Source organism: Trifolium pratense, linkage group LG3 (genome assembly GCF_020283565.1).
Source record: "Trifolium pratense cultivar HEN17-A07 linkage group LG3, ARS_RC_1.1, whole genome shotgun sequence".
Classification (NCBI taxonomy): Eukaryota; Viridiplantae; Streptophyta; class Magnoliopsida; order Fabales; family Fabaceae; genus Trifolium; species Trifolium pratense.
In genome coordinates this window covers 5479747-5500144 of record NC_060061.1, presented here as the reverse complement: position 1 = coordinate 5500144, position 20398 = coordinate 5479747, and the positions used below count along the sequence as shown (strand labels likewise).

At 34.1% G+C, this 20398-nt stretch overlaps 3 protein-coding genes across 3 annotated transcripts; 2 read left to right on the top strand and 1 right to left on the bottom strand.

Moving 5' to 3' along the window:
• Positions 1-1964: 1964 nt before the first annotated feature.
• On the top strand, positions 1965-8326 carry LOC123915634 (dynamin-related protein 5A). Its single transcript, XM_045966823.1, has 17 exons — positions 1965-2151; positions 2189-2384; positions 2478-2541; positions 2640-2747; positions 2924-3028; positions 3199-3249; positions 3362-3423; positions 3672-3762; positions 3999-4063; positions 5472-5666; positions 5781-5900; positions 6113-6183; positions 6301-6526; positions 6910-6960; positions 7411-7639; positions 7732-7871; positions 8022-8326. The coding sequence occupies exons 2-17, from the start codon at positions 2256-2258 to the stop codon at positions 8148-8150; spliced, it is 1836 nt and encodes a 611-aa protein (XP_045822779.1). The 5' UTR covers positions 1965-2151; positions 2189-2255; the 3' UTR covers positions 8151-8326.
• A 1726-nt stretch (positions 8327-10052) lies between these two features.
• On the top strand, positions 10053-13090 carry LOC123915632 (GDSL esterase/lipase At4g10955). The gene is made up of 3 exons (XM_045966821.1): positions 10053-10301; positions 11121-11223; positions 11808-13090. The coding sequence occupies exons 2-3, from the start codon at positions 11162-11164 to the stop codon at positions 12793-12795; spliced, it is 1050 nt and encodes a 349-aa protein (XP_045822777.1). The 5' UTR covers positions 10053-10301; positions 11121-11161; the 3' UTR covers positions 12796-13090.
• Positions 13091-16199: 3109 nt separating this feature from the next.
• Positions 16200-17023, bottom strand: LOC123915633. Its single transcript, XM_045966822.1, has one exon. It carries the CDS (start codon positions 17006-17008, stop codon positions 16361-16363), a length of 648 nt encoding a protein of 215 aa, XP_045822778.1. The 5' UTR covers positions 17009-17023; the 3' UTR covers positions 16200-16360.
• Positions 17024-20398: the final 3375 nt, after the last annotated feature.

Genomic DNA, 20398 nt, shown 5'->3' with positions numbered 1-20398 from the left:
AAACCTTACAGTATTCAGGGGTCAGAGATACTGAGTTTAGTGTAACTTATATATGAATAAACCAAAAAAAAATAAAAATAGTGGAGATCACTTACAAATGTGTGTAAACTTTAAAAATAAGTCTTTAATTTGTATACACTAGGGGTGTTCATGGGTGCTGGTCAATCCGCGAACCCGCCGACCCAATCCAACCAAATTCATTACTTACCCGAACCCGTTTATTTGCGGGTAGAATCCGGCCCAACCCACCATACCCACAAATAATCGGTTCGGGTATTGGATTTGAGTTTGTGAACCCGTCTACCCGTGTACCCCACCCGGTCATGAAAATGATTATTTTTTGAAAATTTGCTACTCTTGTTTAGTTTATTAAGTGTTATGATTAAGTATGAATTTTTATTTGAACTTAAATAAGGATGTTTTATTCAATTTAAGTGTTAGAAATGCATCACAATTGTGTTAAATTGTATTGTAGGTTTTTTTAGAAGATTTTAAAAAATGTTTTTTTCTATCAAAAAAATATTTTAAATTTTATTAGCAACTTGCGAACCGAACCCAATCCGTTAATAACCGGGTTCGTTCGGTTCGGATTTGACAGTGAAAGTGTGGGTTTGACGATGAACCCAACCCATTGAATATTGAACGGGTTGGATACCGGATTAGGCCAAATCCGGCCCAACTCAACCCACGTACACCCCTATACATGGATAATGTCATTTTTCTATACATACATTCAATTAAATCAGGTCGTATAAATATTATTTTTAAGATATTTTATTAAGTAACTTATGAAAGCGACATTATGGTGTGTTATTTAATTGGATTGGATGTATGTGTAAAAGAATTAAAAAAATTATTTGAAATTTTTTTATAATCTTTTTATTGTTATATTTTGGTCCTATTTTTATGGATAAATTCATATATAATTTTTTTATTATTTTTGTTGTTTATTGTTATTATTTGTGTTTTGTTCATATCTATAATCTGTTTTATTCCTATTTTTAAGCATATCATCTTTTTATATTTTTTTTAATTTTTTTTGTGCAATTACAACGAATGATATAAAACTTGGAATATGGTTATTTTAAGCCTATCATCTTTTTATTGTATTTATTTTATATTCTTTCTATATTTTTGTTTTTTTACTTAAATTACAATGGATGAAAGATATAAAACTTGGAATTTTTTTTGGGTTGTAATAATAATAATAATAATAATATGACAAAAAACTTATTGGATTAGAATGAGATTATTTGTTAGAGATTTGTTTGTTTGTTTGATTAGGATAAAGAGGAAGATATTGTTGTTTGGGAGATTATGTGAGAAAATATAGGGATACGAATTACCTTCTTGAAGATTTAGTTGAGAAATATAACATAAATTTAGTAGAATATGTTTTTTTTTCTAAAAAAAAAAAATATTATGAAAATTAGTGGGCCGACCCATCGGGACACGTAGGTTTTTGCTTATCGGGTCGGGCCATGAAGTTAACGGGTCGGGCTGGGTCAACCCCTTTATTTGACCGGGCCCCTCCAGGCCTTTGACAGCTCTAGTCAAAATTATGCATTGGCATGCGTGACGCAGTTAACTAGCTCATTCATTGTGGGACGAAGAGAGTATATAGGTCAGAGATTAATCAGATCTAATTTCAACCGCTATAGATAAAGTGAGTAACAAATAAACCTAATTCTCCTATAGAAATTGAAGCATCAAGTTGATCGGATTGAAACATCAAATTGGTCAATCAAATAGCCACAACCATAATTATAGATCCAAAAATATTTTAAAAAAATTAGTATATTGTCCATCACAAATAAACATTCTTTTGAGACCCTTATTTTCGATAACAAAAAAATAAACAATAGGATTTTATTTTATCACAAAAAAGGCCATATTAGTATTATTAAAAAAATATATTAATTGGAAGAAGAAAGGACACGGAAACGAAAATCTAGCGGAGTAAGGTAAATTATATATTTTGAAGCTGTTGTCCCGTTGGGTGAGGGTTGCTTTAACTTACACATCCACTTTTTTTTCAAACCAAAATCCACACACACACTCCGTCCTCTCCATCCAAACAGAACACAACAAAACACAAACGCGCTTTACCTTCACTTCACAACACCACCGCCAATTTCAACCGCTTCCTCTCCCTCTCCCTCTCCCTAACCGTCCCGGTCGATCCACCAGATCGCGGCGAGAATTCTAACTAAAACCGATCCTTCGAATAGATCCGATCTAACAAATCAAGCAAGATGGATAACTTAATATCTTTAGTCAACAAAATTCAAAGAGCTTGCACCGCCTTAGGTGACCACGGTGAATCTAGTGCACTCCCTACACTTTGGGATTCTCTTCCCGCTATCGCCGTTGTCGGTGGCCAGGTCATCTTTCTCTCCGATCCTTCTCTTTTCTTCTTTCGTTTCTCTCTCTCTCTCTCTCTCTCTCTCTCTCTCTTATCTTATTCTTTCTTTCAGAGTTCTGGAAAATCCTCCGTCTTGGAAAGCGTTGTCGGTAAAGATTTCTTACCTCGTGGATCAGGTACTTATTCATATTTTTTTTCACTTTTTTACTTAGGATCGGTTTTGATTGTGAACCTGTGATTGGAAATTTATTGCTAATTAATGCGTTTTTCGCAGGCATCGTTACTCGGAGACCACTGGTATTGCAGCTTCACAAGAGTGATGAGGGAACTAGAGAGTATGCAGAGTTTCTTCACCTTCCCAGGAAAAGATTCACTGATTTTGGTACTTTTTTATTTTCTATTCTTGTCCTAATTTTCTTGTTAATTTTCGTTGCTCTTAGGTAATGCCAAGGATTTACTAATTTGAATGTTATTGACTCTATTGACTGATTTGAAAATGTTTCCATGTATGAATATATTTATGTATCGATGTTAATGATGGTGATCTAATTTGTGTAGCTGCTGTGAGAAAGGAGATACAAGAGGAAACTGATAGAGAGACTGGACGGAGCAGCAAACAAATTTCAACTGTCCCTATTCATCTTAGCATATATTCTCCCATGGGTTCGTTTGTTTTTCATTATTATCTACTGTTGCATCCTGCATTTCTATATATAATATGTAGATCTGTTGGCAATAATGCTTAAGTATAGCAGCAGCATTTTGTTGTCTATATTTGTTTGTTCGTTTTATTGAAGTCTTTAATTATGGATGACTTTGTTTGACTCTTGCAGTTGTTAACTTGACACTCATTGATCTTCCTGGGCTTACGAAGGTAGCTGTAGGTATGCAATAAATTCACATGTCTTTCTTATCCGTGGTTTTATAGTTGTTTGGTGGGAATTTTATTTTTTTATGATTTACGAGATGCTAATAGATATTTTTGCATAACTACAGAGGGACAACCTGACAGTATAGTGCATGACATTGAGAATATGGTTCGCTCCTACATTGAGAAGGTAGTGTTCATTCAAGTGCTAAAGCTTTTACTAGCAAATAAAATGTTTAACGATTGAATTGTATGATTTAATTTTTAAAAATCATAAATTACTTTGCTAGAAAAATTATCTTGCAAAAACCTTGTTGTACTTACCTTTTATGAACATCGTTTTTTTCAACAACTGGGGCAAGTTCTTGGTAGAATATTTTGAAAAAATTATGCCCATGCATGAAAATGTAGTATGCTGAAATTCATGTTATTTTGCAGCCAAACTGTATAATTTTGGCTATTTCACCGGCTAATCAAGATATTGCAACATCTGACGCAATTAAAATTTCCCGCGAAGTGGATCCTACAGGTAGTTTCAATATTTCCTTTTCTTTTGGCTGCTAGCGTTCCTCGTTTTGAATGCATTTAATGAATCTTTTTATGGTTTTTTGAGAATCAATAATTCAATATGTTATATATTTACAATTACAACACAGATTTAACCATGGTTATAACTTTTTTGAGAACAAACTGACTGAATTGGACAACTTAAAATAAACAGTTAATTGGTTTTCTAATCCTTGGATTATTTGTTTCAACTTTTAGGGGAAAGGACCATTGGAGTTTTGACAAAGATTGATCTAATGGACAAAGGTACCGATGCTGTTGATGTAAGTCCAACTATTTTTTATTCTAATTTAATAACATGCAAAGACTGTCAAACAATAACAAGCAAAGATTGTCTAAAATAAAATAAAATAAAATCAAAGACTTGGTAATAATTCGTTACAAGGTCAAAGATGCTCAAAACAACATAAAAGGGGTCAAAGATCTTCCACATGTCTACAATTATTACATGTGAGGTTATCTAAGATCAAGCAATTAATCTATGAGTAGCTCTGAAGCACGGATTCGCCAAAATGGCTTCCGAATCATACCCGATATGCCGCGATGTGTCAACGGAGTATTTGATTTGTTTATTTAAAACAAAAAAATTCCGATACGTCGTCAACACAGCACAATACATTTAAAAAGTCCAGTTATCAACTAGCTGATATTCTCACCAAATCTCTCAAATGACCTAGATTTGGTTTATTTGATGCATATAATCTATATGGGGGAATGTTATAGTTCTAGGTATTCATAAGCCCATTTGTGCCTATAAACTTACAAAAACTCATCATTTGTAAGTGAAGAAATACAATATGACATGTAAAAAATCTTCCATATGTCTACAATTAGTACATGTGAGCTTCTCTAGATCAATCAAACAATTAATTGATGAGTAGCTCTGAAGCCCGGATACACCAAAATGGCTTCCGTATCATACCCGATATGCGGCAATATGTGTCGACGGAGTATTCAATTTATTTATTTAAAACAAAAAACAAAAAAAAATCCCGATACATCGTCGACACGGTGCGATACAGTTAAAAAATCCAATTATCAACTAGCTGACATTCTCACCAAATCTCTCAAATGCCCTAAGATTGAGATTATTTGGTGCATATAATCTATATTCGTGGGGAAATGTTATAGTTCTAGGTGTTGGCCTATAATCCCATTTGTGTATATACTTAAAAAAACTCATTATTTGTAAGTAATGAAACACAATATGAGAAGAAGTGATACTCCTTTTCCCCATAATCAATAACCAATAATTATTTTTACACCTTTTCATGAAACTTAATTCAAGGAAAACTCAAGAAGTCTTATTTTGGGACGGATAGAGTATTTCTTAATTAGTGTGACCAAATTTTTGCTTATAATTTGGGACGGAGGGAATATTTCTTAATGTGTGCATTAACCATAAACATCAAAAGTTTAGAAATGGAGGTTAGCTTTCCTTATTGATTATATGAGCTTGATTTCACATGCTGTATTCTTATTTATTTTGTATGAAAATTACTTGGTTAAAATTGGACTCTAGACATAGTTTCATATTTATAAGAACTAAGGAGTTGGATGAATTGTTCATAGCATATTCCTGAATAATGATCATCTTTTTTATTCTAAGAAGCACTAAAAGTAAATACTTGATTCCGTACTGATCCATGATATATACTTTTGATTGCTCAGATGTTGGAAGGGAGAGCATATAGGTTAAAGTTTCCCTGGATTGGTGTTGTGAATAGATCACAAGCAGACATAAACAAGAATGTTGACATGATTGCTGCAAGGCGTAGAGAACGTGAATACTTTAATAGTACTCCTGAATATAAACACTTAGCTAACAGAATGGGGTCTGAGCATCTGGCGAAGATGCTCTCAAAGGTAAATCAAAAACAATTTGTAGCATCATTTGACTGAAATGTTAGGTTTTCATTTTTATGTAAATCTTCTTTTAGTAGCTTCCAATGACTAAAGTCATATTGCTTTTTATCTCAGCATTTGGAGACAGTAATCAAGTCCAAAATTCCAGGCATTCAGTCTCTCATTAGCAAAACAATTAATGAAATTGAAACTGAACTGACTCGTTTGGGAAAGCCTGTTGCAGCTGATGCTGGGGTAAGTTTGCTATTATTTTCTCAGCCAGTTTAAATTCTCAGTTCCAAAATCAATGGTTACTGATACAAGTAACGTCTCAAAAGTCCTTGTCTTTCCCTCCAGACTTTTTTCATTTGTGTGTTTACATCATGTACATTTAGTTTGATATTCCATTTTTTAGGATCCTTATTTAGTGTTTCATGTTGGAATGACTGATTGCCCATCACATGCAGGGCAAGTTATATGCAATCATGGAAATATGTCGCTCCTTTGATCAAATATTCAAAGACCATCTTGATGGCGTGTATGTGTTGTACTTTTCTGGTTGAAGTTAACAATTTACTGTGCAATTCAATTGTTTCTTCATGCTGTATTCCTTCTCTTTCTTTGCTAACTTCATTAATGTGTCAATCTCCTACAGGCGACCTGGAGGTGATAAAATTTATAATGTCTTTGACAATCAGCTCCCTGCTGCTTTGAAAAGGTTGCAGTTTGACAAACAGCTTTCAATGGAAAATATAAGGAAACTTATTACAGAAGCTGATGGGTACCAACCTCATCTTATAGCTCCAGAACAAGGATACCGTCGTCTAATTGAATCCACTCTAGTTACTATCAGAGGCCCTGCCGAGGCAGCTGTTGATGCGGTATGATTTTCATAAGAGAATCATCAATAGCAATTGAAATTTTGTCACTCTCGATAGAAATTTCGTACGCATTTTTTTTAGACCTTATGTGGCACTAGTGGTGCCATTAAGAATGTGTTGAAATAAAATACTTCAATACTTGATTAAAGAGAACCTTTGTTTCTTATATTTCTGAGTTGATTATTAGCAAGGAATTTGAAAAAACAAAACCTCAACTTCAACATTTTCATAAGGCCTGTAAATTGGCGACTGTTTAAAATTTGATACTTTTGGGTGTTATGTGTTTTTGTCATAGATGATTTATCTAAGCATTCCACTTTAATCTTATGTTGATCTCTCTGTTCTTACTCATTGAAGTATCGTTTTGGATTGAATTCTTCCAGGTTCATTCTCTATTAAAGGACCTGGTTCACAAAGCTGTTAGCGAGACTCTGGTTTGTTCCTGGGACTTCCCATTTATTTCCTGTTGTATTTCTTGCTGCTATATCTGTGCTCAATATATTGTATAATTTCTGGTGCTTTCATTTTGTCGGGGCATTCTAGTGACAAGGTTCATTTTGCAACATCATTTGAATGGGGTTTGCGTTGGTTGAGTATTAATATATTAGTTAAATCATAAATCTGTTCATTATTGAGTTAAAACATCAATAAAATACGAAACTGTAATGCTAGTAATATTTGTATCTTTTTGTAATGCAATGGGCATTGAGAATGCCCAATGTATCTATGGGTATTGACAATAACTTTTGGCCTCTCTGTTCTTTCATCGCTACTTTTTGTAATGATTGCTTATAATTAAATTAATGTAGGAGTTTTCCTTGCTTTTCATATACTCACGGTTTTCTCATGAATACTATGATGCTATTGGTTTTGTTGATTCACAGGACTTGAAGCAGTATCCTGGTCTACGTGCTGAGGTTGGGGCTGCAGCTATTGATTCACTAGATAGAATGAGAGATGAAAGCAAAAGGGCAACACTACAACTGGTTGATATGGAATCTGGGTATCTGACGGTTGATTTCTTTCGGAAGCTTCCTCAAGATGTGGATAAGGGTGGCAACCCCACACATTCAATTTTTGATAGATATAATGATTCTTATCTAAGGCGAATCGGTAGGTCTTATTAAACGTAGTCTCAAATTTGGACTGTTAAAATATGTTGTTCTCATAACAACTGACTGTTCAATCTTACTCTGTATATACAGGAACAACAATTTTGTCATATGTCAACATGGTGTGCGCTACTCTACGACATTCAATTCCTAAGTCTATTGTTTATTGTCAAGTCCGGGAGGCAAAACGAAGCCTACTTGATCACTTCTTCACTGATCTAGGAAAAATGGAGGTGAGAATAAGTTTGCCTCTCCAAGTTTCCTGATTAAGCTTTTCATTTATTCAAAAAACTATTTGAAAGCAACAAATTATTGAGCTCCTTTTAATTTGGTTTTGATAGTTGAAATAATTAAGCATTGTCTGTCTGTATATACTGTTGCAGACAAAGCGTTTATCCTCATTACTGAATGAGGATCCTGCAATTATGGAACGTCGTAGTGGCCTTGGAAAGAGACTGGAGTTGTATCGAAGTGCCCAAGCTGAGATAGACGCAGTTGCTTGGTCTAAGTAGATGTGTATACTGATCACACTGATCACGTTTATACTATAGAGAGGGAGTAGTATCACCATTTATTTTATATTCTTCATATTGATACAAGTATCTTGAACTAAAATTTGTACTGTCGTTTTAACTAGATATCAAATGTTTTTTTTGAGTGAGATGATTTTGAGTGTTTTTTACCCCCATACAGATCTTTCATCTTTCAGTATACCAACTGCCTAATTATTTTGATTCTTTATTTATTTATTTTTCTAATTTCAGACTAGTTGCGAACAAAGCAGAGTTCAATAATTTACATAAGGTTTCTGCCTGCGATATCTAGAACGAAGCAAAGATGGTTCGAATTTCTACCAACTTCAGTTGTTTTAAACTTTTTAATATTCTCCCGTTTCCCTAATAGATTATTATGGAGCTGGAAGGACGGTTCATTTGAGAATTCTCTTTGCTACACTATTTTTAAAAACCAAGTCGTTTGAGAATTAATGTGAAAGCAGTAACTATTAAAATCTCTCACTTGCAAAGTCAATATGCAAGTCTTGTCGTTGTTTCTTTGTTTCTGGTTCATTTGACAAACACCATCAGCCAAGGCAAACACAAGCTCTTCCATCGTCATCATCAAATCCAACTCCAGTTTTAACCATGTCCAAGAACACATTATTATACCGACTTTTAGCATTGCAATCTCTCCCACTCTTCTTCTTCATAGTGCCCGGGTTCTAACCAGGTCATTGATTTATAAATCTAACTAATAGTAGAAGTTAAACGTTGAAATATAATTTCGTAGGAGGCCAGTTTTGCTTAAATCAAACAATGAATAGCTAAGAAAAAAATGTGTGGGTATGTATGTGGCCACAGATTAGTCACACTCATGTCCACCATCAATCCTGCATTAATCTCTATGTTTGTGGATTGTATTCATGTTATTGCTAGCAAATTTAGTTTGTCACCTTTCTTCTTCATTGACTTTTTTTTTTATACCCGACGGCTGACAATGACACAAGTCCAAGGATTAGTAGTGCTGGATGGTTTGGATGAGAATGAGTGATGGTGAGTGTGATTGAGTATTGTACTATTGTGACGACAAAGGCTCAACGTTTTGTTGTTTTCTTTAGTTCATTCATTCTTTGGTTTAAGCCAAGTAACTCTTTACTCCATTATCACCTCAACACTTCACTTTTCTTCTTTTTGTTATTACAAGACAAGATGCCAAGTTTGGAAGAGAAAAACTAACGTCTAATTAAAAGAGCTGTAGAGACACCAATAAAATCAACTAAAAACAAAGATCTAATGTGAGTAGGACACTCTCATAGGAGAACTACTGCCGTAAGTTAAATTTGTTAACACATCCGTACACGCATTAATTTTATGACATGAATGTCGAATTTGAACCTCTCAATTCAACTCCATAAACTTTTGAATATTGATCAACACAACACACTTAACTCTGCGCTTCACTTTTGAATATTAATTAATATTAACGAACTTGAGACAAATGAAAATAAACATAAGAGAGATTCATCCTAAATGTGTGTATTAAGCGAGTATACTAAAATTTATATTTTATTTTCTTGTGAGTTTAGCTTGATTGGTAGAAATGTTGCATATACAGAGTCCAAAATACAAACTCCAGATATTTCATTTATTCACATTAATGGTGAATTTTTCGGCCATTAAACTAACTAAGAGTAAAGAGTTTTATTTATTCATTTATTGGTCAAGTAGTTTACCGGCTAAAAATTTCTCCCTTAAAGTGGGATGACCGGGGTTCAAACCTCAAGCTCTACGTATATAATGCAATGTTCTGTCAACCGAGCTACGGGACAAAATGAATTGTTTTGTTGTACTTGAAATTTGGAAAGGACCAAAACTCTTTAAATAAAAATGATACTGTTATAAATAAATAATTAAGACAAATTTTGTTGTAAAAGCAATTTAGTTTGGTCGGGTGGCATATCCCATCATCACAGACAGATAAAGAAGCACCGGAGCCGGAGGAGCATACAATACAATACAACGTTGTTCTGTTCTGTTCTGTTCTTTCACAGATCTAAAACAACTAACGTTCTCTTGTCTCTGGTATAATCAAATCAAATTAAAAAAAGAATAATAATTTGCATTGGTTTTCGTTTGACCACCATCACCATCCTCTCCGATTCTAACGTAAGAATCTTCTTTCCATTTTCATTTAGCTTTAAATCATTTCCTTTGTTTTTTCATATGCTTATAAAAATGCGATCTAAATCTCACATTTTACTTCCATTTCATATGATACAATATTGCTATATACGCCTTCCGTTCTCAGAATTTTTATGTGTTCACCAATTGCTTCTTCCTTATCCTCATTTTCATTTTATAAATAATTCTGAGAATATTCTACGAATATTACTTTTTATATCTTTGTTGATTAAACGATTTACTATTGGATGTAACCGTGTAATTTAATCGTTTGAATATGATATGAAATGTGTTCCAGAATCTTTTTTTTGTTACCCAAAATGTGTTCCAGGATCTGATACCTTAAAAATCAATTTTTTAAATTAAATAAAACTTTTTTATGTTATTTTAATGGGATTCAGATCTCTCTTAGTTTTGACATTATGTTTGTTTGGCTTGATGCTTTTGTTTGTGTTGTTGTAGTAAATAGGTAAAAATGACATACTAACTTTTGGGGTTATACTGTACTTTTTTTTCTTCCCTATTGTACTTGATTAGTTCAACACAGCTTGAATTGTGGAACATCAACATGTTGCGATTTTGTTACATTTCATGCAGCAGAGTGATGTTTGTTCAGTTGTTGACATAGGTTGTTAACAGAAATGGTCTGAAGCTTCCTTTTTTTTTTGTGTTCACATGAATTAGTTTATCATGTTTAGGGGGAGATTTCATGGTCCATCTATATGCATTGACATATTGAGAATCTGTTTGGCTGAGTACTGATCTGTTTTATTTTCTTTTTGAATTGTTTTACAATCTCTGAAGTTGCTCAGACGAAAGGCCGAGGAGAGTGCGTAGAGAGTGTCATGGCTTCTGAGAGGGAAAGTTTTGACCTCTCAGGACCTTTGCATTTGACTTATGTCTTATGGTAAGATCTTCAAATAAATCTCCTACTTCAAAATTTTCTCTTCTTTGTTTGTGTAATTCAATTATATTGTATCTTCTCCACCTTGTCCGATGCTTCTGATTTGAGTATCAGTCGCCCTAATTGTACATAACAGTGAAACTAATATCATCATCAAGTGCATAATCTTGTGTTCATATCAGTATATCAGAAAATGTATGTATTTCAAGACCCATTTTTCTTCTCTGCATATAAGCACTTTACCAAGTGTTCTGTTTATGAAAAAATTTAAGGCCTATAGGACATTTTGAATTGTAGTACCTGTATTGTATTGTATCCGAGAATTTATGTTTTTCTCCACCTATTAGAAGAATTTGGCTAAGACAAATAGTGTCCAATTTCAATTGGTCCCAATTTATCTCTTGTTACTGCTCATACGATAACTAATAGTTACAGATAGGAAAGGCAGGATTTGAACCTGTGACATTTTGTGCCCAGAACAAACACTCTAACAAGCTGCGCTACACCCTTTACATCAGTTTCCAATGTCATTCTAAAGAAAATTTGACTTGTATATCATATTTTTTCCATTATACCATTTGATTCAGGGACAATCCATATCATCGAATGTCAGTTGCTGCTTGTTTAGTCCAAGGTGTTTATATTCTAGAAAGGGACCGGCAAGAAAAACGTGAAGGTTCGGATGCTCTAGCCCCGCCTTGGTGGACATTTTTCCATTTTCAGCTGCTTCGACCACTTGTAGATGATGTTGATTCTTCCATCTTTGGTGCAATCTATGAGTTCAAGCCTCCATCTTCACAAAGTAACGACACTTTATATCGAAGTCCACGTTACGTGATTGCCTTTCGAGGAACTCTAACAAAAGCACACTCAGTTTCACGTGATGTTGAGTTAGATATCCACTTCATCCGACAAGGTCTTCATAAAACTTCGCGCTCTAACATAGCTATTCAAGCCGTTCGAAACACGGTAGCAACCGTAGGTGATTCAAATGTTTGGTTGGCTGGACACTCCCTAGGATCAGCGATGGCGTTGCTTACCGGGAAAACCATGGCAAAGGATGGCAATTTTATCGAATCCTTTCTTTTCAACCCTCCGTTCACATCTGCTCCACTTGAGAAGATTAAGGATGAGAGAGTCAAACATGGCATTCGATTTGCTGGCAGTGTGATAACAGCTGGACTCACCATAGCTATGAAAGCAAAGCAAGCAAAGCAGCAGCCGAAGGATTTATTTATCGATCCATTTACTGCTTTGTCTGCGTGGGTCCCATGTTTGTTTGTGAATCCATCTGATCATATATGTTCAGAGTATATTGGATACTTTGAACATAGGAGAAATATGGAGGATATGGGCGCGGGAGTGATTGAAAGGTTAGCAACTCAAAACTCACTCGGTAGTTTACTGATGGGTGCGTTCGGGAACGACTCTGAACCATCTGAACCACTGCACCTCATTCCTTCAGCTTCTCTGACAATCAATGTTGCTCCTTCTGATTTCAAAGAAGCTCATGGGATTCATCAGTGGTGGAAACCTGACTTGAGACTTGATCAGAAGCTCTACAATTACAAATAGTTCATGTAGTTATTGTGGTAATTTATTGGGATGTTGCTGATTCTGGTTTTTATGTGAAGACTGACAAATTCATTTAAATTATGGAGGGTATCTTTGTATTGTCATTTTGTTCCATAAATTTATAGATAGGTTATCTGGGACAAGAGCTTGACATTTGTAACTTTAAGGGACGAGTTCAACGGTAAGAGCTTGTTATTGTAACTTTAAGGGACGGAGTTCAAATCCCTTCGCTGAAAGTTGTAAATCAGTCATTTGTGTTACTTTAATTAATAATACTAATAACTTATCTTTCTCATTTTGGCAAAACAGTATCAAGTGTTTGAACTAGCTTATTTGATGTTCACGGATGCTTTGAAATCTTTACCACGAGGGAACTAACTTATATGACCAAAAATACTCTCAATTTTATCCATGTTGTTCTTAACTGTAAAACACCGTTACATTAATTTGAACTTATACCGTTGAATAGCTCTTTAATCTTGATTATACACAAACAAAAAAGCCTCGCAGGTTGAACAGAATATGAAATATTTGTAAATTATTTATAAAGTTATAGATTTATTTGTGACTGTTTTACAAAGCCGGAAACCAATTTGATAGTTTACTTGAAAAGATTTTCTTGTGTCCGAACTCCGAACTACCCGAACGCCCATTTCATGAGCAAGAAGATCCTAAGATGCATCGTTCCATCTTGCATTGTACCATTCCATATGTGGACTCATATGGAGACCATATCATGGAATAATGTTATAGTTTGACCATTCAGGTTAGGAGCTCAACCACTCCGACAAGCCTAGCTCAATCACATCATGAGCTCCACTCCTAAAAGCCTGGCTAAACTATATCATGAGCTCCGCCTTCACATGCTCCACCTCCACGTGATCTGCACGGACGAGTGACGTGAGCTAGGTGTGTTTCACCTCCACGTGATCTGCACGGACAAGTGATGTGACCCACGTGTGCTCTAACTCCACGCATCCTATACGGACGAGCTGTTTATGGATCTCAATGCCATACTTATTGGGCATGGACCACTCAACCCAAAACAAGGTCCATTAGGTCAAGAAATATTGGACTATAAAAGAAGACACTTGGGAAGAAAAGAGGGATATTCATTCTAGGTCAAAAATAGTACTCCCTCTGTCCCAAAATAAATGACTTGTTTGACCACAGTTACGTTTGCCAATGCACATTTTTAATCGTTAATATCTTCAACTATGTATTATTAAAAGTTATAAAAGTTGTATATTTTGAAAATACTCATCGAAACAAATCAAACATCTCATATGCTAATATTTACATGTATATATTAATAGAAAAATAAGGTCAAATGAGATCATATGAATAGTACCCTAAGTCAAAATTAGGTCATTTATTTTGGGACGGAGGGAGTATTATATTGTAATAGACATTCTCTTTGAGTGCTCTAGAACTCTCTAGGGCAGCTCACCCTTTGTATTAATCTTGTGTTTACATACACGAACAATATGATTGAAGTTTCTCGCTCCAAGAAAAAAGAGGAAAATTTAGAATTCGGCCGGGCAAATAAAAATTGACTAAAAATTGTTTTAAAAATTAAACTTAGATTCTTTCAAACGATTAGACCCTCAAATAATTCATTAATCACTTAATCTTGATTACTTGCAACCATGTGATTAGAGTTGGTCATGGAAGATACTAGGACTAGGATTTGCTGATATAATTATTACACAAAATAATACAGTTTTCAATATCACTTTCATCAATTAAAATAGTCTAGATTGAAAAATATGTTATTTGATTAAAACAATCTCGTCCATTAAATAAAAATCAAACGCCCATATTCAAACGACCTAATCCTATTGCAACCAAAAGTGCACCATTTTGTGAATTACTATCACTATCTACTATCACAACTTCACAAATGTAGTATAGTCATGGACTCATGGCATTGGCATCTAAGACCACCTCCAGCGGTGGTTCCTCATGAGAGTTTGCCAGCATGGCAATGATTTGGGATCCACTTTTTCTTTGCTTTGGAGCTCCACCTGGCCATCAGTGTATAAACAAGCAAAGGTTCTTCAAATTTTTTTTTGATTTTAATAATAAAAGTAGCCGTTACCAATGGCTAGTTTCTTTTTTTTTTCTTTTTTTTTTAGTTATTTTTTAGTTATAAATATAGTTTTGTGAAAAAAATTAACCAACACAAATTTTACCAACACTTATATTTTCTCTTCAATTTCAATTTTCTCTCTCACAATTTCATCATTTTAATTCAAATTTTCATTTTTTTTTACTTCAAATTACAATTGTTTAGGTCAAATGGATCCTAATCATTTTCATGATTATTGAAGACGAACGACATACATATGGAGGTAATTTTGATTACTCTTATGATAATGTGGATGACAACAACTCAACAACCGAAACATTTAGCGGTCCTCATCCGAATCTTGCAACAAGACTACAAAGAAGAGCAAGTATTCGAGAAAAACAAGTTCATCGTCAACTTCAAGGAAATTTAGTCGAGTATATTTGGGAACGTTTTGGACATGTAGATGATGAAGTTTAAGTTTAATTTATTATGTGATGTTATTTATTTTTATTGTTTTTAATTATATGTCATGTATTTGAGATTAATATTAATTATCATTTTAAATTATAAGTTCAATTTGAATTTTATTTATTTTATATCAATTTTAATTTAAATAATTAAAATTATTATTTTAATTATTATAAAATTTAATATGAATAAAATATTAATAAATAAAGTAAAATTGTGGGACCCAATATGGGTTCTTCAGAGTTGCACCATTAAAGATAAAAATTAGTTGAGTTGCTTCAAGCTGACGTGGCTTAATAGGTCCCACAAGGAACCCAAAAATAGGTTCACGGTTGGAGATGCTCTAACTTTGCTTAACCTACAATTAATTAACTACAGTAGTAGCTCAAAATAAAGTGAGCTTCGAGTTCCATCTTCTCTTCACACACTCATCATCATCATCTTTTCCCTACCCACTCCCTTTACTTAACTCTTTAACTTGTATCGATAAAGCAAACCTAAATAATCACACTTCACACTTCCTTTGTCTTTCTGTCCCCACTCTCCCTCTCCCACTCCCACCCATTTCACACACATTTAAAAATCACAAACCCTTTACTCAAAAAAATTAAATAAAAATTAAAACATTTATTTACAAGTTACATGCATCTTTTATCTCTAATTCCTACTAGAAGAGATAAATTTTAGTTGTTCTATGGATGATTGACACTGGACTTAATAGAGATGACCACAATTCGTCCAAGAGTGATTGACACTAGACTTGATAGAGATGACCACAGTTTGATTTCCGCAACAACGATAGGAGAGGTTAGATAATATAATGAAACAAAAAATAAATTTTTTTGAAGAACAAGGCCAAAACTCTGCATTCCAATTCCAAAATATAAATTGAAAATCCATTTTTACAATTTTGATTTTGATGCTTTCCTTACTCAACATCACTAATAATTAATTACTATATTAATTATATCTAGAGTTACCACTAAAGTCTACAGTTACAACAAAATAAATAAAAAAGAAAAATTAACAGTGAAAACCTAACACAGCACCATTATTGACGGCAATGGCGATTCTGCAACCAGTTCTGACCTTAACACGATGACTGAAGAAATGCAAAACCCTAACACGTCCCGCCATTTCCAGTTTCGTCTCAATCTCCATCGTCGGTTGAACTCTCAATCCAAAGTTAAACCCAACACCATCACCATTCGCCAGTGTGGGACCCATATTAGGCGGTGCCGACAACGGAAAAGACTGAACAGAGAAAGTAGCTGCCATGTATTGTGTTCTTCCGGCGTCGATCTCGCCGGCGGGAATGAACATGAACCCGACTTGACTGCCGGAATAGAGGATTTGAAGTGAGCTGTCGTAGTGAGAGAAAGCAGCTCGGTTAGGGTTTCTAACGGAAGCGTATTGGGAAAAAGTGAAATTGACGGTGCCGTTAATGACGGAGAATGATGGAAGTTGAACGGCGTTGACGGCGATTTTTGGATCTTGTGGTTTGAAAACTGTGTAGTATACTATGAGGATGACGATGATGATGAAAAGTAAGAAGATTGTGGCTACTACACATGAGGCTAGGTTGGTACGTCCTGACGGTGGTCGTGGTCTCTTTGGTCTGGTGGTGGGGGCGGGGGCGGTGGTGGTGGGAATGATGGGTCTATCCGCCATGGGCTCCGGTGGTGGTGGTGGATCTTATGTTTTATTGCTATTATTAATGTTATTATGTTATGTAGAGACCAAAATGTGAATGTGGATGCACATAATATAAGGATGAGGTAAAAGCCAAAGACCCACATGATGAGATGTCATAAAGAGTTAAGAAATTGGTCAACTGAGGTTGGTTATATTGGTAAGTAATCGGCTCGAATGTCGTAAGGATGTGAGTTCAACTTCTGTGGTTTGTTAAATTTGTCGGTTGATAATACTATTATTTTCTGTTTTTAAAATCAGATAAAATTTACTTTTTAAATAGTTAATTAATTAATATATTTAGTTTATACTTCAATTTATCCATTCGAGTACGGAGTAAGTTAGATATTGTTCTGGACCAAGTTTAAGGTCCTGTAATTGAGGAGATTCACCTCTCTAGCTGTCGAGCACGGTCTATCTTGCAGAACAGTCCAAGATCGCGCCATCATGTCAACGGACAGTCATAAAATTGTAACACTAACATCTGACATCGAAATAATGGATATGGTGGGAAGTGAACTTTGATCTTTTGTTTTAACTTCTTTTACTACTAGTATTTTTTTTTTGTAATTTTAATTTATTCAAGGCGTTAATCTCGTTTATAGATAATTGTGTTTTACAGTAGTATATTGAAAAAACTGGCACATATTTTTTGGTCTTGGAGTGGACATTTTATTGACTATACAAACATCGGACTTTTGACTAAATTGAATGATAGTGGTTGTCCCTTTCTCAAACCACACATCAGTTTATGTACTTTTATAGCACTTGTTGACAGTAGTTTTTTACTCTAAAATGAATATTTAGAATTGCAGTGAGTTTAACAAAATGAATATTTACCTTTGTTTTGAGCTACTCCTCTTCCGTTCCGGTGAATAGATAGGGAGTTTTATACATGCAGGTGTTCTGATATTCAAGTCAATAAGAGGTGAAATAACTATGAGATAAGATAGAATGTATTTGACTATACTCGACAGTTGAGGAGGAGGATTTCCTCAGCTATTGGGCTGAAGGTCCAGATAGTGTTTTAAAATTTGAATTAAGCATCAAATCGTGATGATCTTAAACTATTCGAATTGAAATATTATGGTTCAATTGTCAATAGTAACAAAGAAGTAATAAAAATTGATTGAAGAATCAACCGATTGAATTGTCCAGTTGAACTGTCTTTGAACCATTGCGGATGAATATTCTATTACGGTACTCTAGTTGGGTGAGCATGTGCACTAAACGTAAACGATCAATATTATCATTCAGTTGTGCAGTTGAGTTATCTCTTTCTAAGATCATATTACAATCAACTTCTTGTGAACTATTTAAGGCCGTAGCTGCTTTCCTTGCTTCGACATCTTGAGGAAACAAGAGTTGTATTGTGTTCCATAGAATTATGCTCACATTGAAAAATTCTTCTTTGCTGCAAAATATGTTGAAAAATTGAATGGACAGACAATAAGTACCATATTTGTCAAGGAAATCTGACTGATGATAATAATCAATGTTAAGAAAGGTTAGAGAGTGAAGAGATTAAATATAATCAGTCACAATTTCTTGACAAATATGGTATCTATTGTTGTCTATTTATTCAATTTTATAATATTTTTGCAGCAAAGAAGACTTTTTCAATGTGAGCATAGTGCTGTGGAACACAATACAACTCTTGTTTCCTCAAGATGTCAAAGCAAAGAAAGCAACCGCAGTTTTAAATAGTTCACAGGAAGTTGATCGGAATATAATCTAGAATGAGATAATCCAGAATAGAATATTCATCCACGGTGTGGAGCATGGTTGCTTGCAACCAATCCTCCTCCTCTCACAGTTCACCGTCGTAAATTTTCATTTGGTTTATGATATTTTGCTCTAATATGTATGTGTGTTGCACTATGTTGATCTTTGATATCATTAGGACTTAGATAGTCAGATTGTGTTGATTGCTTTAATAATGGTTGCATCAATATTCGTCCAGGTTTTTATCCGCTTTCCATTTTTTCTTGATTAGCCATTCTCTTTCGATGGTTAGATTAAGATCTTTTTAATCTCATTTCTTTCTCTGTTAATACTATTATCAAGCCACTGCACGTGAACTAATACCGATAAATGGAACAACAGTCATGAATTTTGCAGCTGAGACATTACTTGGAGTGGTTACTGTAAGAGCATTCAACATGGTAGACAGATTTTTACTTAAAACTAGTGGACACAGATGCTTCACTGTTCTTTCACTCTAATGTGACAATGGAATGGGAAACTTGAAGGATTGAAGCACTTCAAAATTTTACTGTCATCACTGCAGCTTTGTTGCTTTCACTCTAATGTGCTAATATAATATATGCAAAATTGCACCTACAAACAATACTTTTAGGACAGCCTAAGAGATCATTATTGATTAGGATTTATTTTTATTTGTAACTTGGTATGTACCGTTTTGAACTCTTAGTTATATTCTGGCAAAAAATGACGATGTTTGAACATTTAGGCATTTATTTTCTTTTTTTGACTTACATTAAAGAATACAGTATAAGTTTTGATAAGATGTAATGTCATATATTTGTAGTAATTCAGCAAAAAAAAATTATCACCCATGGATTTTCTTGTGGATTTATCTGTGGAAATATATTTTTTGAAAAAAAATTTGTGGTATCTACAGCGGAATTACCTGCGGCATTTAAGGATATTTGATAGAACACATATGAAGTTATGAACACACCAAAGAGAAAGTAGTAGGAAAGCATACAAGTTGTGCATTACCTTATAAATTGAATACTGACTCAAGAGTTATAAATATGACAGACACTACTATATAACTTCAAATGATCACCTACATAGGTTAGAGATGATACACTCTCCACAAAACCTGAGGGACATAGAGAACAATTAGATGATATAGACAAGATGAAGAGGGGAGATGTGATATATTGGAATTCTCCGGAAGTCAAGATACATTTTTTTAACAGCAAAAAATATATTAATATACATAAAAAAAATGACAGTACAAGAGGTACTTAACTCATACTTGGAGATAAGTACTATACCCAATCAATCAATACAAGAAAAATCTAATGCACTAATAATCACTATCCCGCCAATACGGCATTACCAATACAGTCAAGATACATCAACTCACCCATTAGAATTTACTTCTTAAGTTTTCACCATTTACATTTATTTGAAAATTTGAATTGGTTTTCCATCACTATTTGTGATTTGAAATCCATGAAATTGTCTATAAATTAGCTTTGCACTTTCTTCTTCATTCCAAATTCTATGCTATATTTGAAGATACAGTTAAACCATTAGTATTGCTTGATTTATTAAACCAACAATTCTTTTTTTTTTAGAGCACTAAATCAACAATTCTTCTTGCAATATAAT